The following is a 23,871-nucleotide window of genomic DNA, read 5'->3' on the forward strand; positions in this document are numbered from 1 at the left end:
GAGGTGATTATCAACACAGGGTAGGGTTACGAGTGATTTGTATTTTCTCCTCTATACCGCCTGGTACTTTCCAAACCCGCTACAGGACCACACACAACGTGTTCACGGCACGTTAACTTAAAAGGCAGAAGCCCCTCCAGAGGAGACACATACGCGGCCAGTGAGCACACGGGAAGAGGCTGGTGTCACAAGGTATTAGGGACACGTAGATGAAAAACCACAGCGAGGTACCACGTCACACCCAGTAGGACGGCTATCATCCAGAAACGAAACGTGAGAGTCGGCGAGGGTGTGGGGCGTTCAAGAGCCCTTTTACGGTGCTAGCGGGAAGGGAACAAGCAACACAGCTTGGGAGGGCCTCGAAAGGTTAAAGGTGGCTAGGCCACACGACCCAGCGTTCGACTCCCAGGTATGTGTCCAGAAGAACTGAAAACGGGTGTTCGGACAGATACTTGCACGCACGTGTTCACAACACTACTGTTTCTAAACGCCCAGAAGTGGGAACCCTAATGTCCACCCAGCGATGAATGCACACGCAAAATGTGTTCTCTATGTACGAGGGAATACTATTCAGCCTTGACGTGACGTGACATGACATGTCATCTGCCAAATGCTACCACATGCATGCAGCCTGAAAGCCCAAATAAGCCAGTCGCCAAAGAGCACACGCTGTAAGGTTCCGTTCACACGACGTGTCCGGGATAGGCAAACCCGTGCAGACAGAAACGAGAGCGTGCCCGCCCAGGCTGGGGACGCGGGGTGGGATGGCTGCCAGTGGGGACAGGGTTTCGTTTTGGGATGGCCAAGATATTCTGGAATCAGACAGTGGTGATGGTTGCACAACCTTGTCAGTATACTAAAACCCACAGAAACGTCCACCCTAACGGGGTAAATTTTATGGTATGGGAATTCTATCTCAGCTTCAGAAAATAGAAAGATGGGCACCATGTCTGAAGACCTTCAGGTGACAGAGTGTGTAAACCTAGACAGGAGAGGCACGCCTGGGCGGCTCAGTCGGTGAAGCATCCGACTTCGGCTCAGGTCATGATCTCACAGCTCGTGGGTTCAAGCCCCGCGTCGGGCTCTGTGCTGACAGCTCGGAGCCTGGAGCCTGTTCCAGATTCTGTGTCTCCCCCTCTCTCTGCCCCACCCCTGTTCACGCTGTCTCAAAAATAAATAAACATTTAAAAAAATTAAAAAAAAAAAAACAAAACGAGACAGGAGAGAGTTCACCATCAAGAACCTATCTGACGATCCGATCGGATCAACCATGCTGAAGCTTCGGGAAACTGTGTTTTTCAAGCCCCGGTGCAGATTCCCGATCCGCGTCTGGGTGGTGCCCAGGCGGCCACTTCCCGCCCGTCTCCTAGGAGCCCAGGCTCCTCCTCACCCTGGTTCTCCCAGACCCCGACTGGCTGGGGATGGGGCACATACAGAGCGTCCTCCCAGATGCTCTCCTTGGCTACGCGATTTGTTGGAGCAGGAGCCTGGCCCTTCCATCTCTGCTTTACATATGCATATCTTAAATTTAATCTGCCAGTGTGAGATTTCATCGTTCCCAGCATGCAGCCCCCATAAGCCAATGTTTATTCATTATCCCCGGATCTGTTTCCTATCGTCTATTTCAGAGAAGCCAAAAACAACATCTTAACTCCATACAGAGCACCATATGATGGCTTTCGTTTTCCAAAATGAGCCACGGTGCACTCTGGGCGGGATGGCCCTTGGCTCCCGCTGAGCCCCAGCTAGAGGGGGGCTCCTGGCACTGGTTGGCCATCCTCAAACTGGGTGCCCAGGTATCGGGGGAGAGGCCTCAGGTCTGTCCTCACTCACCTGCCAGCCCGTGCTGGGAGCAGCTCACTCATTCTACCTTTCACAGGGCATGACATCATCTGTCTTCCCAGGCCCCCAACGGCCCATGTCACTCGTGGCATGGGTGAGGAGGATGGGTCAACCACCCTTCCCAAGGAGGATGCCCAAGCCCCAGTGCCATTCTCCCAGCTCTGCAGGGGCAGGGGGAGGCCTGCTTGCTGAACTCACAGGACGGAGCAGGCAGGCAGAGTCAGAGGCCACTGCACATCGTGTTGGCTTAAGGGAACTTCTCCCTTAACAATCTCCAGTGGCTGAAGACCCAAAGAAATCCTGGCTTGAGATGCCAACAATGCTGGTGTTTTCTTGGGTCTCATAATAGCCCACTGCCTTCCTGCTGTTCAGACCCTATGGTTTTGAAGAAATCTCAAGGTTGGAGAGGTTTAAAGGTAGGGGAGGCTATACAATTGGATTAGGGTGAGCTGCGTATGAGAGATAGAATGGGTATCTGCAACCACCTCCGTGCGGTCCATCCATTTACCCATCTATCATCCACCCATCCACCCATGCATCCAACCATCTAACCACCACCCACGGGCCCATCTACCCATCCATCTATTATCTGTCTTTCCACCCCCCCACCCATCCATCCATTTGACCCATCCATCTACTATCCACCCATCTACCCATCCATCCATCCACCCATGCATCCATCCATGTACCCATCTACCCATCCATCTATTCTCTGTCTTTCCACCTACCCCCCCACCCATCTATCCATTTACCCATCTACTATTCACCCATCTACCCATCCATCCATCCATCTCTCCACCCACCCATCCACCCATCTACTCATCCGTCTTTCTACCCACCCACCTATCCATCCATCTACCTATCCTTCCACTATCTACTCATCTACTCATCCATTCATCATCCATCATTCATTCACCCATCCACTCATCCATCCATCTACCCATCCATTCATCATCCATCTTTCCACCCACCCATCGATCAACCATCCACCCACCCACCCATCCATCCATGTACCTCCCCATCCACTATCTACTCATCTACTCATCCATCCATCATCCATCAATCATTCATTCATCCACCCACTCATCCATCCATCCATCCTTCCATCCACCCATGCATCCAACCATCTAACCACCACCCACGGGCCCATCTACCCATCCATCTATTATCTGTCTTTCCACCCCCCCCATCCATCCATTTACCCATCCACCTACTATCCACCCATCTACCCATCCATCCATCTCTACCCACCTACACACCCATCTACCCATCCACCCATCTACCCATCCATCTATCCACCCATGGATCCATCCATGTACCCATCTACCCATCCATCTATTATCTGTCTTTCCATCTACCCCCCCACCCATCCATCCATTTACCCATCTACTATCCACCCATCTACCCATCCATCCATCCTTCCATCCACCCATGCATCCAGGAAGTACTTCCTCAGTATCTCTTACATTCCAGGCACCATGCTAGATGTGGGGGACACTAAGGTGAGCTGCTGTACCCTCTGAGTTCTTTGCCCTCAACGAGGGCTGATCCACTGGCCTGACAAACACGCATTTACACACCAAAACTTGCAGGCCTTCTCCTTCCACCCTGGCTCACCAATTGAATTTGCACCAATTAAAGCTGCTCCAACTCAGGGTTCAGATCCCAGCTCATCAAGCACCTGTCTGGAAAGCCAGTGAAACATACAGATTCCCAGGTCCCTCTCATACACCCTGGCTTCACCGAACAGCTGGGTTTAGGGCCACGCTCTGTGGTTATCTGCAGACATGTCACGCAGGATGATATCAACCTGAGAGCCAATGTTTGGTGAGCCTGCCTGTGAGCCAGACTGTGCCAGATGCTTCCATGATGGGCTCACCACCCCTCCCAGCAATGTTGTGGTAAACACATCACTGCCACTGCTCTCTCGGAGAGCAGGGTCAGAGAGGCCAAGTAACTTGCCCAAGGCCACACAGCAGCAAGGTGACGGTGAGGCTCTGGCTCCAGGCTCACGGCTGCCCATCAGAGCCACGGACTCTGACGTTTGTGTGTTCTGCGGCCCTGGCTCTGAGCCCCGTCTTCAGAACAAGGACCCTAAGAGGTTCCTGAATGCTGGGGCATCAGCGTGCAGCCTGGTCAGATAAGAGTCTCAGGACCGAGAGGACAACCACTGCCCTCGACACGGACGACACGACGGCCCCACTGGGGATGGGACTGTGTGGTGGGAAGGGACTGTGTGCGGCAGGAAGCACCGCAGGGAACAGAGCTCAGTTCCTGGCTCTCCCTCTTCAGCATGTTATGGACTGAAGTATATACCCTCAGGCCAACTCCTATGTTGAAGCCCTAACTCCAGTGTGACCGTATTTGGAGATGGGGCCTTCAGGAATATAGTTAGGGTTAAGTGAGGCCGTAAGAGTGGGGCCCTAATCCCGCAGGAGCGGTGTCCCTCTAAGAAGATAAAGGGATATAGGGACGTTCACAGCAGAAGGCCATGTGAGGACACAGCTTGCCATCTGCAAGCCGGGAAGAGGGTCCTCATCAGGAACCCAGTGTCCTGATACCCGGACCTAGGACTGCCAGGATCCAGAGCTGGGAGAAAGAAATGCCCGCCGTTGAAGCTGCCCCGGCCGTCACATTCTGTCACAGCAGACCTGGCAGGGTAACCGACACCTCTTTCCTGCCCACCAACATCCACGCACGTGAGGCACCGTAGAAATAAGCACGTCCCTCTGACCCGCGAGAGTCTGAGCCACGCCGGCTCCCCTCTGGCCAGAGCCCCGGCCCGTGGCGGCTGCTGGACAGGGTGACTTTGTGGAAGGAGCTGCAGACACAGACGCGCGTCCTGTAGCGGCAGGAGGGAAGGTGGCGGAGGAGGGCAGGGCTGGAACCAGCATCAGCAGGTTGCCATGGCGACCCGGCACAGGCCGCCGCGGCTGCCGGGGAGGGAGCGGGAGGGCCTGGGACCCAGAGCAATGCCAGAGACCGAATCCTCCCGACAGAACCGGAAGCTACAGACAGACCTGGCAGAACTCTTTTTCGGGGGCGAGGCCGAACGTGGAAACGGATATTTAAAACACAGGGCAGCTGCTCGGAGACAGTAGCGTGCACACGCCAGAGAGGCGAGGCTCCGGGTGTGTTTTAATAAGACGGCGTAAAAGTAAGAAGTAGGGGGAAGCCTGCGTGATTCTGCCACGGATGTTTAACGAAAACATAACCACTGGCGACCAGGACGATGAGTCCTCACATTTACTCTATGTTCCGTTAGGGAGCAGCTCGTAACTCCTTTGGAAGCCCGCTCTGTCGTCGCTTATTAATATTTCAGATGACAATTGTGTTAATCGAGTCATTCGCCTGTATTTTAAAGATAACAAAATACATCCTGTTTTGGAAGAAACAGCCATGCCTCACAGCGGCTTCGTATGCACTGTGACAAGTGGAACTTTGGTTGTATGACGGGACTCCACTCACCTGTGTCTCGATGGCTCTCAGCAGAGCCGCCCAGAGAAGTGGGGTGACAGCTCCGACCCCTTCTCTGTCTCCCGGGGAAGTGCTCCCAGCTGGGTGAAAGCAGGTCACGGCAGTGGTCTCCTCTCCTGTTGCAAGAGCCCAGGTGCCCGGGCTCCCCTGCTGAAGGGACGTCTGCGGACATCCTCAGGGGCTCGGCTGCCTCCCTCCTGCTGCTGGTCACAGCACCCCAGCTACCCTTAGCAGGCCGTCCACCCACACTCTTGTCCCAGGCCCGGCCAGCCACGCTCCCTAAGCAAACTCATCTCCCAGCTCTAGCAACTGGTTCTGGGGTGCAACTACATGATTCAGGTCAACCCCATCAGGGCCGATCGCTGACGCTTGCCAAGCACACAGGAGAAGACGTGTTCTGTCCGTGCTGGACTTGGGCTCTCGGGAGCACATAAGCCCTGAGCTGTCAGGGACCACCCTGGGAAGTGGGCTGGCCAAAGGACAACGCCGTCATAGAAGCATCAGTGCCTGAAAATGGAGGGAAAGCTCCCTGGGGACATCATTTGAGCACCCGGACCCAGCTATGCCTGAAGACAGACAGAACTCGGGGGCTTTTAAATTACTACAATAACAATTCCTTTTTTGGGGGAAGAGAGCATTAGGGGGAGCTCTGGGATCTTGTCATCTTCAGTTAAAGGAGTGACAGTGAACAGAGCACCCCCTGATCTGGGATGTGGCAGGAAGAGGCCCTGGGTTAGAAGTTCAAAATCAGCCCCAGCTTTTCCATGAGCCACGCGTTTGCTTCTTAGCAACCAGCAACCTAGACTTCCTCCTCCGGCATAGAGACGGCTGAACCCCAAATGAGGGTTTTCTCAGACTGGGCCTAGAGACCCCAAGTCTTCCCAGGGGCACGGCAAGTCTTAGAGGAACCCTTCACTCTGTGCTTTCATTAGGTGATGCCCCCAAAACGACCGTATGCTTTAAGAACAAAACCGTTCTGCCCCCAGTGATTCGCATTTTCATAGACGTTTTCAGTTTTTATAATAGAGTGTTTGTTTTTAACGTGGGGGTTCTTCCTCTCCCAAGTGACCCCCAGCTTGTTGACCGAGCAGTAACTTCTGTCCTTCTGGCTCCTGCCTTCTCTGGGGGGTGGGGGTGGGGCTGTGCTGCTTCTCTATCCGTGGGCTCAAGAACCCAAGGCTCCCTTGGCTTGGGTGGCCTAGATTCCAATCCTGTGTCTGCAACTCACAGGCTGTGCAACCTTGTACATATTGTACAATGTCTCTGGGCCTCTGTTTCCTTACGTGCAAGGCAGGGGCGATGACAGCTCATGGAACTGTTTTGGAGATTAGAAATGTCCTGTCCTGGGGCTGGCACAGCACCAGCGTCACACCGTCCCATGATGGGCCTCCTGCCTGGACCGAGTCCACAGACCCACGACACCCACTCCGAGCACACAGCTGCAACCCCCCACCCTGTCATCCTGAAGGCCTTCGGATGACCTGGGCTTTTTCACTAGGTTAAGCTAGCTAACTGAGTTCAGGGGACTTCCTGGGAAAGGGGTCACTGCTAAGCTACCCCAAAGCAGCAGGGCAGGGTTTTCCCAATGTGGTCGTCCCTATACATTTATTTCTACAAGGAGCTCCTCGCATCACCATTTGAAACGGGCAGCCAGCATCCCCTGCCATAGGCAGAAGGTGCGTTCACATTGGCTACGGTGTCAAGGAGGTGATGGGGTCACAGTCGAGCTGGTGTGCGCTGTCTGCAGGAGGCCCTGTCCTGTGCCCATGCCTGCCTTCTCCATGTTAAGGAGGAAATCGGTGACCCCAAGAGCCAGGTGGAAGGCGGGGGGGGGGGGGGGGTCCCCGGCCTCCCAGTGTAAAGCCCAGCCACAGTCTGGGAATAGATGTTAGCAGCTATGTATCACTGACAAAGGGCTCTCTCGTAGAATATGTAAAGAGTGACCACAAATCACTAAGAAGCCGCTCTAAAGGAAACTGGCCAAAAGACCTGAATTGACACTTGACACAAAAGAAATGCCAGTAAGTGGCCAACAGACGTACAAAACGGGTTCTCACGCTGGGAAGTCATAAGGGAAACCCATTGAAATCCCGAGTTGCCGCTGCACGGACACCAGACCGGTAGTGGGAACGGCCAGCGAGGGCGGGGAGGATGTGGCCGCACCACTGCCAGGGACTACAGGTTCGTGCTCCCCGTGCCTCTATCACAGCCCTATGCCCGACGGGACGGTATTTGGAAGTGGGGCATTTGAGAGGCAATTTGGGTCAGGGGAGGCCAGGGAGGTGGGGGCCCCGTGATGGGATTGATGCCCTTGCGAGAAGAGGCACCAGAGAGCCGGACCACGTGAGGACACAGCGAGAAGGCGGCCGTGCGCCAGCCAGGAGGCCAGACACGCCGGCACCCCGACCTTGGACCTCCGGCCTCTGGAACTGGGAGAAATAAATGTCTGCTGTTTAAGCTGCCCTGTCTGTGCTATTTGTTACAGCAGCAGGTACAGGCTGATACGCCCACTTAGGACACGGCCGAAGCATCTAGAAAAGTGGAGGACGCACCCAAGCCTGACCACCATCCCTCCCGGGTGTGAGGAAAAGAAGGGCAGACCTGTTTACGCTAGGAGACAAGTCCACAGCAACGCCGTCTGTGACAGCCCCGGGCTGGTGACCACCCAAGTGGCCGCCCACGGAAGCACAGATGTTCAACCTCACAGCGAGATGGGCACCGGAGCCATTCACACGACCCGGACATCCCGGACAGATGTCAGGGGAGAAACTGGACATAACACAACACACACGTGGTTGATTCCGCTTATCAACCATTCAAAAACGGTCAGAATGAAGCCACGCTGTTTAGGGATGCAAAGCAAGAAAGCAGTGGGGCGCCTGGGTGGCTCAGTCGGTTAAGCATCCGACTTCGGCGCAGGTCATGATCTCACAGCTCTGAGTTCCAGCCCCACGTCGGGCTCTGTGCTGACAGCATGGAGCCTGCCTGGGATTCTCTGTCTCCCTCTCTCTTTGCCCCTCCCCAGCTTGCACTCTCCCTCTCTCAAAAATAAACATCCATTTTTTTTTAAAGTAAGCAAGTAAATCTATCACCAAATAAGGAGGTGAATGGCGTGCAAGACAGGGCGGGGTTATCAGCCCTGCAGCGAGAGAGGGTCCTGTTGAGAAGGGGCATGTGGGGACTTCCGGGATGCTGGTTGCATGGGGCAGGGGTGGTGTTTTGGAGCTGTCCACTAAGTGACACAGAATGGTTTGTGAAGTCCCCTCTATTTGTTGTAGTTCATGCAAAACATTAGAAATACAAAGACCGTGCGAGCACCAGCTGAAAACAGACATACGAAGGCAACGTGGTTCTTGTCAAGGGAACCCAGTATCGGTGATGTGTCTCCACCAAAAGGAGAGCCTAAAGAAATAAGTGAAATTTCAGGAAACAGGAGGGCAACCCAGGAGCTTTCCAGAAAGGAGGGTGAGGCTGGGCAGACTGGGATAAAGATACCTGTGGCCAGAGCAGAATTCACCAAGCTGGACCCTCAGATGTGATGATCATCATTCCTTTTGTCACCTCCTTACCATCACCACCATCAACTGCATCGCCATTACGCCAACCCCAGTGCCACCACCAAGAGCATCACCACCACGACCATCCACACGCCACCACCGTCAACAACATCACCACCAGCATTGACCCAACTGGCATCACCACCATAACTACCACAACCACTCCTGGCCACCGAATCTCAACATCTCAGGGGGTGGTTGATCCCCTGGAGACGCTCCAGTCTGGAGGATGAATGGAACAGACCATCAGCTTGGACGTATCTACATTTGGGTCCTGGCTCGGCCACTTATTAAGCGTGCTTTTCTGAGCGAGTCACTTACAACTCTGACCCTCACCTGTAAAATAGGGGGAGGGACACCGCCGTGTCCCCACCTCCTGAGCGTACTGTGAAGGTCACGGACATCACCTGCAAAAGCTGAGCTGACAGGTGAAGGGCTCTCAGGGGTCCGGACGTGTTCTCCGGAAGGGCCGGAGCAAACCCTGCCCAGCCCTGCAGCGAGCAGTTGTGACCGGTCCCAGCACAATCTTGGGAGACGCTGGGTGAGCTGAACGCAGCCGCCCAGAGAATACAGAGGGATCCTAGGTGTATCCGAGCATCGGGCCACGAGGATGCACCAGGCAGACAGGCCCCTAGTCCAGCGCCATCATGGAGGAGGTTCCCCTCCCTCCTCCTCATCTCCCTTCTTATCAGCGTGCACAGACACAAGAAATCTCAAAGGAGGGAAGCCACGAGCCACTCGTGAATGCTCACAAACGTTCGGCAAACCACGAGGTCACGTTCACGTTCTGGCTCAGCCCCGACCAGAGCGTTTGCTGAAGGCGATGAGGCCACATGGCAGTGCCCTCCAGGGGAAGGAGGGGGTGATTCCGGGGCCCATTCACACGTGGTTTCAAGCCCCGATGCAGCAGGAGGGTGAAGGGAGCAGAGCCGTAAGCGGTGCTCACAGCCGATTCTGGGAGGAGGAAGCTGCTATTCAATATGGCGCCCCAGCCCACCCGTAGGGTCTGAGCCCAGACCCGGGAGTACCGTGTCATCGGCCCTCAGAGCCTGTGCCCGAGGTCCTCGGGAGACGTCTCCCAGAGTCAGTGTCGATGCTGAGCCGACGGGGGCTTCTGCGTGAGGGGCCACCACCCTGGTAAGCTGCAGAGCGCCTGGGGAGGAGGGTCCCCAGCAGGAGCGGGAACGAGACGGGTCCGGTGCGAAGAGAGAGCCGGGAAACGTGGACGGTCAGGTTCAGTTCCCAGCCTGGACACAAAGGGCCCGTGGTGTTTCCTTGTTGACAAAAGGGATCGTCACGATACCTCCCCAAAGGGTGATTACAAGGTGCTCCCCGAGAGGCAGACGGGACGTGTCGCACATCCGATTCTTCAGCAGTGTTCCGACTTTCTGGTCCAGACCTTGTTCTTATGGATAGCTTCTAGAATCTTCTAACGGGGCCAACTCCTAAACACAGCTTTATCCCACCCCCTAGAAGTGCAACCGGGGAGGGCACAGCTAGCCCTGGCCGGGCACTCACCGCCCTTCATCCGGTCGCAAGCCTGTACCCAGGAGATCCACCACTGGATTCCGGAAGTCCATTCCACCGGGAACCCCACAAGGCCTCCTCCCTGGGGGTCGGTGCATCTACCGGGGGTCCCGACGGGCTGTGGCAGCACTTTGGCATGTGACACCCCCGAACCGTGCGGGGGCGGCTCATCCGGGTACACTCCCGGTAGGGAGGCAGGAGTTAAGAACGGGGCGTCCTGCAGCTGAGGTCTGAACTGCCCAGCTTTGTGGCCTTCGGGCGACCGGAACGTGGCTGCCTCTGGAGGCTGCGGTCAGGGATGGGCAGTGGCTATTCACGCCACCTTCTCACCTGTTCTCATCAGACCGTCCGGTCCTTTATCTCAGCAACTGAGACGCCATTGCCTGGCAGTGACTTGGCCTTGCCGGGTCCTCAAGCGGGGAGCCCCGTTTATGCATGAGCCAGGTCACTGGAAGTCGCGTGTGCATGCCTCTGCCTTCCATAAACGGACTCATCAATGGCTCCAAGTGATGATTTTGGATGGATTTTGTCCATTTGTCACTGGAGGTGTGTCACTGGGGGGCATCCCTCATCGTGGTTCAATGGGCACAATTCTGCAGAGAAAGGACCACGCCACCGTCCCGGATTTACGGGACAGGGACGCAACGCCTTGGAAAGCAGAGGGGCCGCTGAGGTCCCTGCAGGGCCGCGAGGCAGGCGCCGTCCCTCCCTCCATCCACAGTGCGGGCCGGTCATGGGGACGGTCAGTTTCAGGTGTCAGCCTGACCAGACTGCGGCACCCAGACAGCCGCAGGCACTCGGCCGGGGGCTGCTGGGAAGGCGTTCTGCAGGCACAGTTCCCGGCACCTGCAACCAGCTCTCTGAGTAAAGGAGACTTTCCTCGCCGGTGTGGGTGAGGCCCCTCCCATCGGCGAACAGCAGAACAGGCTCCATGAAGACACTTTGCCTCAAGACTGCCGCCTGAGCTCCTGCCCGCGGCTCTAGCCTGCCAGCTGCCCCGCGGATCCCACACTTGCCAGCCCCCACAACCGCCTGAGCCAATTCCTTAATGGGCCTCTCTTAACATGTACATGTGTCTGTGTCCGCCCATAGCCACGAACCTCTGTCTATCCCACGGAGGGGTCAGTCGCCAGCGGTGGCTCCCGGCAGAGGACCGCACGGCTGAGCCCTGTGGCCTCCAGGTCACACGGCTGGGCCTTGACACTGGGAACAGAGAGGCAGTGGCATACGTTCCTTCTGAGCCAGAGGCCCCTACGGCCCTTGAGAGTGATGAGGCCACAGCCGGGCAGAAAAGACACATCAAGCCGCCGAAGTTACGGGCTCGTTATAGCAGCGGACATCACCCCACCTAATGCATCTGCCGACGAGTCCCCATCCTTAAGAAGCCTGCACCCCAGAAGCACGGGGGAGGGACATGCATGTAACTCCAGGGTCTCCCTGCCGCTCTACCAGGCAGGGTACCACAGGGCAGGGCGCTAGGAGTTCCAAAGAACAGGTCACGGCCCAGCCTGGTGATCCCCTCCCGGTGCGCTCCTGCGTGCTGAGATGACGGTGTTTTTATGTACGTCGGGGAGGATGATTCCTTACTCCTCGGGCTGGATGAGACACCACAAAGGAAAGCTTATTGGAAACTTTGACGTGGCAGAAACACACAGTCCTAAAAAATAAGAACCAAGCTTCAGAAGAGCAAGCACTTCCCACGTTGAAGATACAGCTACCGACCTCTCCACGGCACTGAGCCAAAGGTGTCTCAGCGAACCAGCCAAGGTCCTGGGGCCACCACATCACTCTGCTGATGGCTGCCAGCAGCCCCTAACGTTTGTCGCTGGGTGACGGGAAATCAGTCGGTCGAGCTCAGGCATAAGGTGCCCTGAGCGGCCTTCGCATGTCGTGGGTTCCTTGAATCGTTCACCTATTTCATTCAACGCGTGTGAGTGGGATTTGCGGGCTAAATACTCACTTTACAACAAAGAGATGCGGGGCTCCCCAAAGGGAGAGAACTCCCCAAACCAGACTGACTTTGTACAGAACGAGCCTGTGGGGTGGAAACTTGTGCAAAGTACTTTGTACCGTGTCTGGATTCCGTGTATATTCCAGGTCAGCTCGCTGTCAATATGTAACAATGGCAGGGCTGGGGGGTGGGGAGGGGCTACAAAAAGGGCTAATTATGAAAGAAAACAATCACTAAGTGGGACTTCATTTAAAATTTTAAAAACTTCCCATTCCTTAAAGACGCAGCTAGAAAACGAAGTCAAGTCCTAGGCTCTGAAAAGTACCGGCAACACGTACGTGACGGAGGGCTGACAGCAGAGAACACAAAGGAAACCAGGACCAGGAGGCAGAGCAGTGAAAACTGGACAAAGACAGGGCGCCCGGGGGCTCAGCCGGCAGAGCCTCCGACCTCGGCTCAGGTCACGATCTTGCGTTTGTGAGTTCCAGCCCCACGTCGGGCTCTGTGGTGAGTGTGGAGCCCGCCCGGGATTCTCTCTCTCCCCCTCTCTCTCTCTCTGCCCCTCTCCCGCTTGCACACTTGCTTTCTCTCTCTCTCTCTCCCAAAATAAATAAATAAACATTTAAAAACGTTATATAAAAACGGACAAAGACACACCCTGATACTTTGGAAGACGCTGACTGTTGTGGGCAAGCGCACGGGAGACGCTTACGCACAAGAACGCTGTGTGGCACCTGCCGTGTGGCACAGGCAGTGTGGTGCCCTCCGCACCCACAGAACAGCCGCAGGGCCGAGACAGGTCGGCGCACGCGTCGGCAAAGTGGGGCCACGGAGCCCTCACTTGGCGGAGCACCGAGAGGCAGGGCAGTGGGGAGGGCCGTCTGGATGTTTCCTATAAAGTGACACGTGCTCCTGTCTTGTGACCTGGCAAGTGCACAGCCAGAGATTTCCCCGGGGGAGGGGAACACGTGTCCAGAGAAAGGCGCGTGCAGAAACCTCCCTATGAGCCCAAACCGAGAAGCAACCCAAATGCCCGTTGCTGGGAGCACGGACAAAGAAAGTATGGCACAGAGTATGCCTTGGTGACGAGAACGGACGGACCGTGGTCCCTGCAGCGGCGTGGCTGAACGTGAGAGCGCTCGGCTGCCAGGAGCCTAGCCCAGAAGTGCCTGCCACAGGGTGCCCGTCTCTGTGAGGTTCAACCGGTATACCGGCCTCTGCTGGCAGAACCCTGATGGGGGAGGGGCTGGGGCAGCCAGAAAGCCCCCAGAAGAGAATGTGCTGGGTCGTGAAAATGTACCCCAAGTGCGGTCACAGACAGGGATACACATTTGTCAAAACGCACGGAACTACGCTTACACCCGCTGCGTTTCGCTGCACGTAAATCATACCTCCATAAAAGAAATCTGTGAAAAAGGACCCATCGTGCTAAGTCACAAGCTCAGAAAGCCCAGGGCACACGGGACGCGGCGGGAGTCGCATCAGAACCTCCTGGCCCCCAAATCCAGCTCAGATCCTGCTCTCCGTGCCACCGCCCTCCATCCCAGGTGACAGGATGCCTTCCCCCTCCGAACCATAGCCTAAGTCACAGCACAGCTACTGGGCTCATAATTCCCCATCCTCGGTGGGCACAAGGGGGCCCCCAGAGACACTCCAGCCTTAATCCCCGGCACCTGTGAGTAGTGACCTTGCGTGGAAAAGGGAGAAGGAAGCTGCAAATCAGCTTACCCTCGCCTGAACGACCCGGGGGGGCCCAATCTGACCACACACATCCTAAGGTGGGGAAGAGGCAGGAGAGGGTCGGAGAAATGTGGGGTAAGGGGCCTGGCCCACACTCCGAGGCTGGCCGGAGGGGCCACAAGCCAAGCACGCCGTGGCCTCCAGAACCTGGAGAAAACAGGGAGGTGCGTTCTCCCCTCGAGCTTCTGGAAAAGGCCGGCGGCCCTGCTGATGCTGGGACTGTGGCCCCGTGAGACCCACCCCAGACTCCTCACCTCCGGACCCACAAGATAATGAAGTTGCGGTGTCTGTGGTAACCTGTTACAGTGCAATTTGCTCCAGCTGCTAAGATCCTTACAGACAACGTGACCCATGTTTAGTCTCGGGCTCAGCCCCGCAAGCGGTCCGGGCCAGGGGGGCTCAGGAAACGTGCACAGGGTGCCTGCACGGGGTGCCGCCGGTCCAGGGTCTGGCGCGGTCGTGCGGGAGTCAGGGACCCGCTTCCAAGGTTCTCCAGGCCCCGCGCGCAACCCCCAGGATTGGCTGCAGCCCCAGGGTGTTGAACGTCGGGCTGGACATCGGCCTGGGCAGAGAACACGGCTTTATCAAAAGGACACCAACCTGCAGAGCCTTGCGGGAGCAAGGAGCATCCTTCTAGGAACGTCCACCACACCCGACAGCTTCCCCGCGGTAAACACACACACACAGCCCCCGGGAAGCCGTTCCAGAGGGACCACCGGCCTGGACACGCTGCACGGCCCCCACCCGCCCTGTGGGCATCTTATCCAGGCGAAGCGGGGCAGCGCTGGCAGGTGGGCAGGGAAGGAGCAGGAGAGGGGAGGACGGCTGGATTCCCCTCCCCGTCAGGAGGGAAGTTAGACCGGGAGGATGGGGGCATTCGGCCTCCTGGAAGGGGAATTGCGCTCGTAGGCCGTGGTCTTGCCTTTCACAGACCAGAGGGGCTGGGCGGGCCATTTGCAGGACAGGATGCGGGTGGGCCGGGGGCCGTAGGCACTGCCTGGAGGTCCGGCTGGTACCAGGGGCTCGGTGGATGCATCACCACCCCCGGGAAAGCCAGACCCCCCACCGGCTGGCGGCTGCCCCTCCCAGCCGCCTTCCCCACTGGAGCATGTGGCAGCCTCACCTTCCAAGCTTCAGGTCAGGCTGCCTCCTACCTCAACACCCCTACAATACGGCGAACGTCGCGATCTCCCCCACCCGGTGTTGGAACCCGAGCAGAGACCGAACAGTGGGAAGCTTAGCGCAAACAGACGGCCCTCTGAAACCAAAGTTCTTGGAGAGCTGGGTGTCCCCGAGCGGCTGCAAAGCCAGCCACGTGTCGGGGGACCCGGCAGATCGGGAGACACCACCGCGCTTTCCAGAGCACGTGTCCTCAGAACGCCTCGTTTCCCGGCCGCGCTGGCCCCGGGGCAGGGGCTCCCTGGGGAGCACGTGGGCTGGGAAGCTGCTCGGGACGGGGGCCACCGGCCCGCACGATGGACGCAGCCAAGCCACTGGCCGCAGAGCAAACGCGGCTGCTTCGGACGTGTGTGCGACGTGCCAGGGACTCGGCCAAGGGCCGGCAGAGCACACGCGGCCCCGGCTCCTCGCGGACGACGGCTAATGCTTCGCTCTCCCCAGCAGCCAGCAGATCTGTGCCCCACACCATTTTACACCAGCGATCACCTCTCAACGTTTTACTCAAGTCAATGTTTTGGCAATTGATTTCAACACGGTTTGCAGCAAAGGCTATATCTGGAGTTCTGAGAGACAGGGAAATGATTTTCCGTCGCGAGCCCCAACCTCTCCCGAGTGGTTTTCATCGAAACATCAAACTGTGTGGTTCTACGGGGGGGTGGGGGGGGCACGGAGGGCCTTTCAGGAAAGGCGAGCTGCCCATTCATGACGTCCGCACGAGAGACGGATATAACCAGGCTGCAGGACTCACTCAACCCACGAAAGCCCTTTTCCGAAGCTGAAACCAACGATCCAAGTTTTCTGGAACGTGTACTGAACAGCCCCTTAACTAAATGCTTCCGCACTGTCTTGCAACCTATTTCTGGTTTGGACAAAGCCCAGAGGAATTGAATCAACCTCTTTCGATGACACAGAGGAATCCTTGCTGTGAAACTCGGCCTTTCTCTGTAGCCAGGCACCAGCCGGTTCTCAGCGCACGCCCCGCACGCCCGGGTCGCCCGGGGCCCGAGGGGCGGTGAAGGGTGGTGCCCGCCTTACCTGCCTGGCTGTCCTTGGGCCGGCACTGCACCTCCTCTACGCACTCGGCAGGGAACCATCCGATGTGGCCGCGGGCGCTGCCTTCCCAGAAGCCTCCCTCGCCGATGCTCAGCACTAGAGACAAGAAGGGGAAGCCGTTAGCGGGTGGGCTCGGGGGCCCGGGACAGAGCCGTGCCAGCGCCCTCGGCCAGGTCTACACAGCCGTCCACGAGGGGACCTCGAGGGGACCGTCGAGAAGACGGTGCTGAGGGTGTGGACACCAGACTGCCCAGGTCTCCTCTCCCCTTAGGCCTGGGAGACCTAATGCAATCTGAGACCACGAGTCCCACGGCTACTTTGTCCCCTCTCTTGGTGTCCCAGTTGAGACGGGAGAAGGGAACTGTAAGTCCCTGCCATCAACGATGTCAGGTGGAAAAAGTGGGGGGACAGGTCACCTCCACGGACAGAAGGAATGACGAGGTCACGTCTGCCCCTTCCGAGCTGGGGGAGGGGGAGTCCAAAGGTCTGGGTCTGCCTGATCTTTTTTTTTTTTTTTTTAATCTTTTATTTAGTTTTGAGACAGAGACAGAGAGAGACAGAGACAGAGCATGAGAGGGGAAGGGGCAGAGAGAGAGGGAGACACAGGATCTGAAACAGGCTCCAGGCTCTGAGGCATCAGCACAGAGCCCGATGCAGGCTCGAACTCACAAACTGTGAGATCACGACCTGAGCCGAAGTCGGACACTTATCCGACCGAGCCACCCAGGCGCCCCTGCCTGATCTTTTAAACCAGTTTTGGGAGGTCAGTGTGCAGCAGGAGCTGGCAGAGCAGTGGGGGGCTGTGCCCTGACCCCGTGTTCCGTGCGGCCTCGAGGAGAGGAGCACTGGAGGAGGACGGCGCCGGCCGGAGCCCCGTGCCTCCGGCGAGCCAGCCGGTCAGGGAAGGGCCTGTTGATCACGCGGGTGCAGGCAGGGAGCGGGGCTCGCCGATCCCCTTAGAGAGAAGGGGTGGTGGGCCTGCCCGTGGGGGCCACTCTGCACAGTGAAATGCGGACACGAGCAGCTTCAAGCGTTTGGTCCCATGCTGACGCCGGCCCCTCACGCCGTCAGCCTCTGCCCCTTCCCGTGGGTCTCGGGATAAAAGGAACACACTCAGAAGCACGACGTGGTGTCCGTGGAACTGTGGCGTGTCTTCCCTGACTCTGTGGCGGGGAGTCTGGAGACGGATGGGCGGGGAGCACGGGGTCACGAGCCTCCTCTGTGTCGCTCGCAGAGCTCTGGGGGCGTTGTCCCTCTCTGACGGATCGGGAAGCCCAGGCCCGGGGGTGAGAAGCTTCTGTGCGTGCCACGCAGACAAGGTGTGACCTAGGCGTGTGGCTTCAGGCTGCCCAGCACAGGGGCAGGCGCTGGGCCTCCCGCTGCCGCCAGGCAGTGCTCCATGTCAGGGTGCACCTGTCCCCAGGTAGGAGAGGGTGTTCCTTGTAAGCAAGCAGGGAGCTGGGCTGGGCTCACCCATAAACTGCTGATGCAAGTCACTGAAAAGTAGACACTTTGCACCCTGAGTACGGAGTATCCGCTCGCCCTCTATAAGCCCACGCGCTCCCGAGGCCACAGCTGAAGCATGGCGGTTGGAGAAGGTTCTGGTCTAGCTGTCCGCTTCCTGGCTGCTATTCCGGGCGGGCCTCTCCCCTCCAGAGACACACGGCCCTGCCTTGTACTTTGGAAAACAACACTGTCGGTTCTAGATGAGCCGGGCCGTTACCGGGCTTGGGAGGGACTGTCACTGAGTGAGTCCCCACCCCCGTCTGCCATGCACCTGCCTGGGTCATCGAGGAAGGAGCTACCTGAGTGTCCGGGAGCGAGCCCCTGGGCTGGGACAGCCTGAGCGACAGGGCCCCCCATTCTGCATCAAGCCCCCTGATTAGAACGTCGCTGTAGGCCATCTGAATTTCAAGCCATCCTGGGCTTTCCTTCACATAGTATCCCAAGGGGCACCACAGCAGGCACACCCCTGTTCCCGGGCACCCACGCTTAGGGAGAGGTATGCAAAAGATGCTTTCCCAGGTGCACGGGCTCCGTGGTCCGCCGGGAATAGTAAGATCCACCCTCCACGGCTGGGGGTCAGGGAGCCGGGGGCGTATCCACAGGACCCCGGGGCCTTCCCGCCTACTGCCGGGACCCCACCAGCCGCCAGCCGGGCAGCCAGGATGCAGGGGCTGCTCACAAGACCAGGCCACACAGTGTGGCCGGAGGGAAGGGGGCCCAGGCCCAGCATAACGGGCTCCAGGGCAACTGTCAGTGGCCTGCATGGCCCGCCCAGCTGCCTTCAGAACAGAAGTCCTTTGCATCCGCCCTTTGAGGCGCGAGTCTGGGAACTGATCTCTGTTCTCCACGGGAGATGGGCCCGGCTCCCCACACACCCTGCTCTCCTGCAGCGAGGGCTGGGTCCCAGTCTGGGGCGAGGCCCCTGGAAACATGCAGAGAGGGGCGGATCCCCTCACACCACTGCCCGCGGGGCTCCTGCCCAGCGGGGGACCCCTCGGCGGCTTGGGCCCACCCCTCTGCCCCGAGCCACCTTCCCGCTGCCCCTGGGCTGTGAGGCTCCTCCTCTTCCCCGGCCTCCCCTCATCCGGCTGCAGACTTGGGGTCTCCTCGGATTCCGTCTCTCACGGCCGCCCCCACGGCCCCCACTCCCCTGACCCGAGCCCTGTGCCCTGTCTGCCCTTCTGTTTCCCGCCCGCGTACAAGGAGACACGGTCAATCTGCCTCTCGTCTCTCCAAGACCCGGTCGAGAGCACGAACACGGGTACAGGCGAGCAGAGCTGGAGGTCGGAGCGGACACAGCGGGGAGGGGTGGGACCGGCGTGGCTCCGAGTCCAGACCAAGTAGATCTGGGTCCCGGGCCCCTGGTGACCAGCTGGGGGAAGACTGGGAGGTCTTTACCGGAGTTACAGCGGCTACGAGGTTCACGTGCAGAAACGCACGTGACGTGCCCAGTGCTGTGCGGAGTAAACAGTAGGCGCTCAGGGATGGGGGTCTCCACCTCCACCTACTCTGTTATCGTCTCTGATGCGTGGAAGACAGACGCAAAGCTCCCAGATACGAAGCGACCTGCCGGTGGTCACCTGCCGGCCCGGGCTGAAGCCCCACGTGGGTCTGGGGTGCAGAGCACCATGGAAACACATGGAATCAAAGGAAGGCTGGGGCTTGGGCCGAGGGCTTAGCCGACCTCAGAGTTGGGCCGGCCAGGGAGTCCCGGATGGTGTGTTGGGGGCCACGGGGTAGGTAGGGTGGGGTGCACACAGACGCAGTAAGAGCAGGCCATAAGGGGCGGTGCTCTGTCTTCACACCGGCCGACAGCCCCCCCGGATTCGCGCATCACCCGACGGTATTCAGGCGAGGGCTCCTGGACGGGGCAAGTCCCGGGGGCCTGGCCTGCCCAGCTTTCTCAGAAGAGGGCCTGTTCCCAGAGGTGCCCCCACCAGGCCGGGAGAAAGGGGAGGGGCGCGTCCCTGGGGCACCTCCAGGACACCCCCCCGCAGCCGCGGCGCAGGGGATCCGCGAGGGAGCGGCACGGCCGAGGTGGCAGTGTGGACCCCCAGGCACTCAGCAAAATCACTTCTGTCGCCTTCTGTCCGGGGCCCCGTGTGATCGCCACGGCGGAGCCACCAGCCAGCCAGTCTGCAGAAGCCGCGTCCTTGTCACGGGGACAGCGTGAATCCGCTCGCTCCTAGGGGACAAAGTCGACCCCGCGACGCGTTCTGGGGCTAAGATTCAAAGTTGCGGGTTGTGTGAACCTCTACGTTTGTGACTGGAATGTTTATAATTTGAGAGCTGACAAGAATTCCGCCCCAGACAGGGACGGTGCAGGGACTTCCGCCTACAGGTGTGATGGACAAGGCCCCGCTGGCCACCAGGGAAGGCGGCCGCAAACCCCGGGTTCGGAGGGGAAGGTGCCCGAATGGGCGGGGAGGCACACGGGCCCGGCCTGCGGGAGGGAAGCTGGACCAGAGAGCCCCGCTCCGCGGCCCGGAGCCTGTGAGTCCCAAGGGAAGGAGCCCGAGAGGGGCCGGCAGACCGGACCGCCCCATCCCTGAGCCGTGTGCAGGGCGTCGAGCAGCTCAGCGGGGCGCCAGATCTGAGCCGGCCTGTCACCCAGGCCACCCAGCCAAACAGGAGAAAACTCAGCGAAGTCAGAATCCCCACAACTAAGTCAGAATCCCCCACAACTAAGCGTTGTGTCCACAACGCAACAGAGGGTCACCAGACACATCAAGACCTGCTAGGACAAAGCCCGTCCTCACAAGGAGAGGAAACCAAGCAAGGCCAGCCTGAGATGGCCCGGACGGGGGACTCACAGACTGGGACTTCCGAGTGCCGACTGGACCACTCCAGTGTCCTAAAACAGTACACGCTCTCGGGGAGCGAGAAACCCCAACAGGGCAAGGGGAGGTCTCGCGTGAAAGGAAACGACAGAAACGATACACGCAGAAACTCTGGAGTTTAAACGTGCAATTTCCGACATTAGAAAAAATTCACGAGATGGCCTTAACAGCGAAGGGGACATTTCAGAGAAAAGAGTTTTGGGAAAAGATCAACAGACGTGATCTAAGGTGAGGAAAAGTGCCGGAAAGAAAATGAACCGAGCTCCGGGGAACTTGTACGGGCTACCGGGTGGCCAAGTTTACGTGCCGCTGGACGACCAGGCGGGGCCATGAGAGAAGAGGCCTCCACCTGTCACCAGACACTTGCAGAAGCCAGCTGGGGTCAGCCGGATTAGCACAGGGCACAGAAGAGGGCGCTGGGTTGTGACCTGGGGGGGGGCCGGCAGGACTTGGCCCCGGCCGGCCGACCTCTAAGGGGCACACTGTCTGTCACCTGCCACGCATCTTCTGAAGATCTGTCCTCAGATGACAGGGCTAGGCTACAGCTCCCGCCAACCTCCTGCTCATGCCGTCATTACACCCGTCTTCCTGAAAGACTTTCCATACCTCCTCTCCCTGTTCGGAAACCGTCGCTGGCTCCCTAGGACCCCGGCCACAAAGTCTAACCCCTTGGCCCGGCATTCATGGAGCCCTTCAATTCTCTTCGACCACGTTTCCCAGGATTCTGCTCGGGGAATACTTCCTTCCAACCTGGCGGGCTTCCTTCCCAGGAACACCATCGGCCCCAGGCTGTGGCTCCTGCTGGACCGTCTACCTAGACACCCCAAATCCCAACAAGACACGTCCAAATATGACCTGTGACGGGTCCTCCTCCCATGCCGCTTTTTAAAATTTTGTTTAATGTTTATTTTTGAAAGAGAAACAGATCATGAGTAGGGAAGGGGCAGAGAGAGAAGGAGACACAGAATCCGAAGCAGGCTCCAGGCTCCTAGCCGTCAGCACAGAGCCCGAGGTGGGGCTCGAACTCACGGACTGTGAGATCACGACCTGAGCCGAAGTCAGATGCTCAACCGACTGAGCCCCCCCAGGTGCCCCCCTCCACGCCGCTTCTTCCTGGGGCCCTCAGGGGTTTTCCAGGTAGAAAGGACCTCTGCCCCCGTCCCTGCACTTTCTGCAATGGAATCTCACTCTAGACGTGTGTGTGCTGCTCCCTAACAGGCATCAGGGATGCCACAGCTATGTCCCCCCAGAGTGACTGGCGAGCGTCACTCTGTTCCCCGTTCTGCCTTCCCGGGGCTCTGTATGTGCCCCCAGGCACCTACACCCCAACGTGGGGTCCACTGAGGCCAACGGGGCCCCGGCCCGACCCAGCCCCAGCAGCAGGGTGGACACTGACCTTTGACCCTGTCGCCGCGGTGAAGGGGGATCTCGCCGTCGACCTGGGGGTGGTATGGCTTGACGACGACGAAGAGCCTCCCCGGCACCGCACTGTACAGCTTCCGCTTGGGCTCTGGGTACTCGAAGGCAGACAGCGTGTCCCTGTTGGCTCCAGGCGGGAAAGCCGGCCTGAGAGGGAGGGGACAGAGGGAGAGGGTCACGGCCTGAGACAGCGCACGTCGCACTCCAGGCCCGCAGCCCATCCATTCGTCACAAACACCGTGCCGCTCAAGCGGTCACATAGGAGCCCCCGGTTCTAGATGAGGCGAAGACGTGAAAAGGCCCGGGGGCAGCGTTCGTGGTTAAGAGACCGGTAATTCCAGCATTTCCGCTTCTGGGAATAAACCCCATAGAACCGAAAGCAGGGCCCCAAACACACGTTTGCACGCCCTGTCCACAGCGCCACCGCTCATGACGCTGAAAGATGGAAACGACCCGAGCGCCCAGCAAGTACAAACAGATGAACAGTGCGGCCCATCCACACAGCAGACTAACGCCCAGCCTCAGAAAGGAAGGACGTTCTGATGTCTGCTACAACATGGGTGGACCTTGCGGACGTCGCGCTCAGTGAAAGAAGCCAGTCAGAAAAGGCAGACGATCCCGACGGGATTCCATTGAAAGCAGGTACCTGGAACAGCCAAGTCCCTAAGTAGGATGGTGGGCTGGGGGTCAGTGTCTCATGGGGACAGCGTGGACGGTGGGCGCTGTGGCCAGGGGAGGGGCTGGGGGTCCGTGTTCACGGGGACGGAGCCTCCACCTGGGAAGATGGACAGTTCTGGAGCCGGAGCGTGGGGACGGCCGTGTAACAGCGGGAACGCGCTTAGAGCCGCGGAACTGTGCGAACACAGGTGAGATTGCAAACTCTATGTTATGTGCACTTTAACGCAATTTTTTAGAAAAATAAAAGCAAAGGGCTGCAGCGAGGCAGAAATCGGGGCAGACCCCGGTTCTCTGGCACGTTATCAGGTTCGCCGTGCGGGCACCAGCCACTCCAGGTACGGAAACACCAGCACCTTCCGTGAGAGCTCTCGGGATGACACTCGTGGCTGCTCCCGGAAGCCCTGCTCACAAGGTGTCTCACAAGAGGGGGGCCCCTCCTGTCGCGCTTTACGTTATTTCACAAAGAGCGTACGTTTCCAGGTCGGCATCCAGGCCGGATGGTGAGAAACACCCTGGCCGCCCCAACAGGGGGGCTATGCGTGCGCGGGAGGCACGTTCACAGAGAAACACGCTGAGGGGCTTCTGTCACGACGTCCCCGCACCCCCGTGACGGGTGGCCGAAGCCGGCCACTTCTGGGCAGCGGAAAGAGAGCACGGCCACCCTCGTTCTTATGGGGGACAACACGAGGTGTCCTTGAGCCGTCTTCCCGGGACGGGGTCTTTGGGAAGAGCATACACACAAGGTCGAAGCTGGGCAGGGATTTCTAACTGGGGAGCCACACCTGGGTCTCAGGAGGGGCCGACGCGTGTCACAAATCCACATCCCCAGCGGTGGGGCCCCACTCAACTATGGATACCGTGGCCCCTGAGCCCGTGGACGGGGCCTCGAGCTTTCTACGAGGAGGACGTTCGCACGGGCAGGGGTGGGGGGCTGCTGTGAAACAGGCTTGCAAGGAGAATTTCAGAAGCTGACGGGACCGCTCACGCTGGGGGGTTAATGTGAACCCTCCACGTTTCTTTGCGCGGTCCTTACCCACACCCGCACCCCTGATAAATGGCACACGCTTTGCTTTGTGCTCGTAGAAGTTCACCGAGCAGGGCA

General features: G+C 58.6%; 1 protein-coding gene across 1 annotated transcript in view; it reads right to left on the minus strand.

Moving 5' to 3' along the window:
• SHANK2 (SH3 and multiple ankyrin repeat domains 2) overlaps positions 1-23,871 on the minus strand; it is a 490,643-nt gene that overhangs the window by 237,938 nt on the left and 228,834 nt on the right. The window contains exons 13-14 of the mRNA XM_042957704.1: positions 22,069-22,238; positions 16,309-16,422 (exon numbers count right to left, since the gene is read on the minus strand). Of these exons, the coding sequence (XP_042813638.1) occupies positions 16,309-16,422; positions 22,069-22,238 (284 nt within the window). The remainder of the gene's footprint in view (positions 1-16,308; positions 16,423-22,068; positions 22,239-23,871) is intronic.

This window comes from Panthera tigris, chromosome D1, assembly GCF_018350195.1.
Source record: "Panthera tigris isolate Pti1 chromosome D1, P.tigris_Pti1_mat1.1, whole genome shotgun sequence".
In the NCBI taxonomy this organism is placed as follows: Eukaryota; Metazoa; Chordata; class Mammalia; order Carnivora; family Felidae; genus Panthera; species Panthera tigris.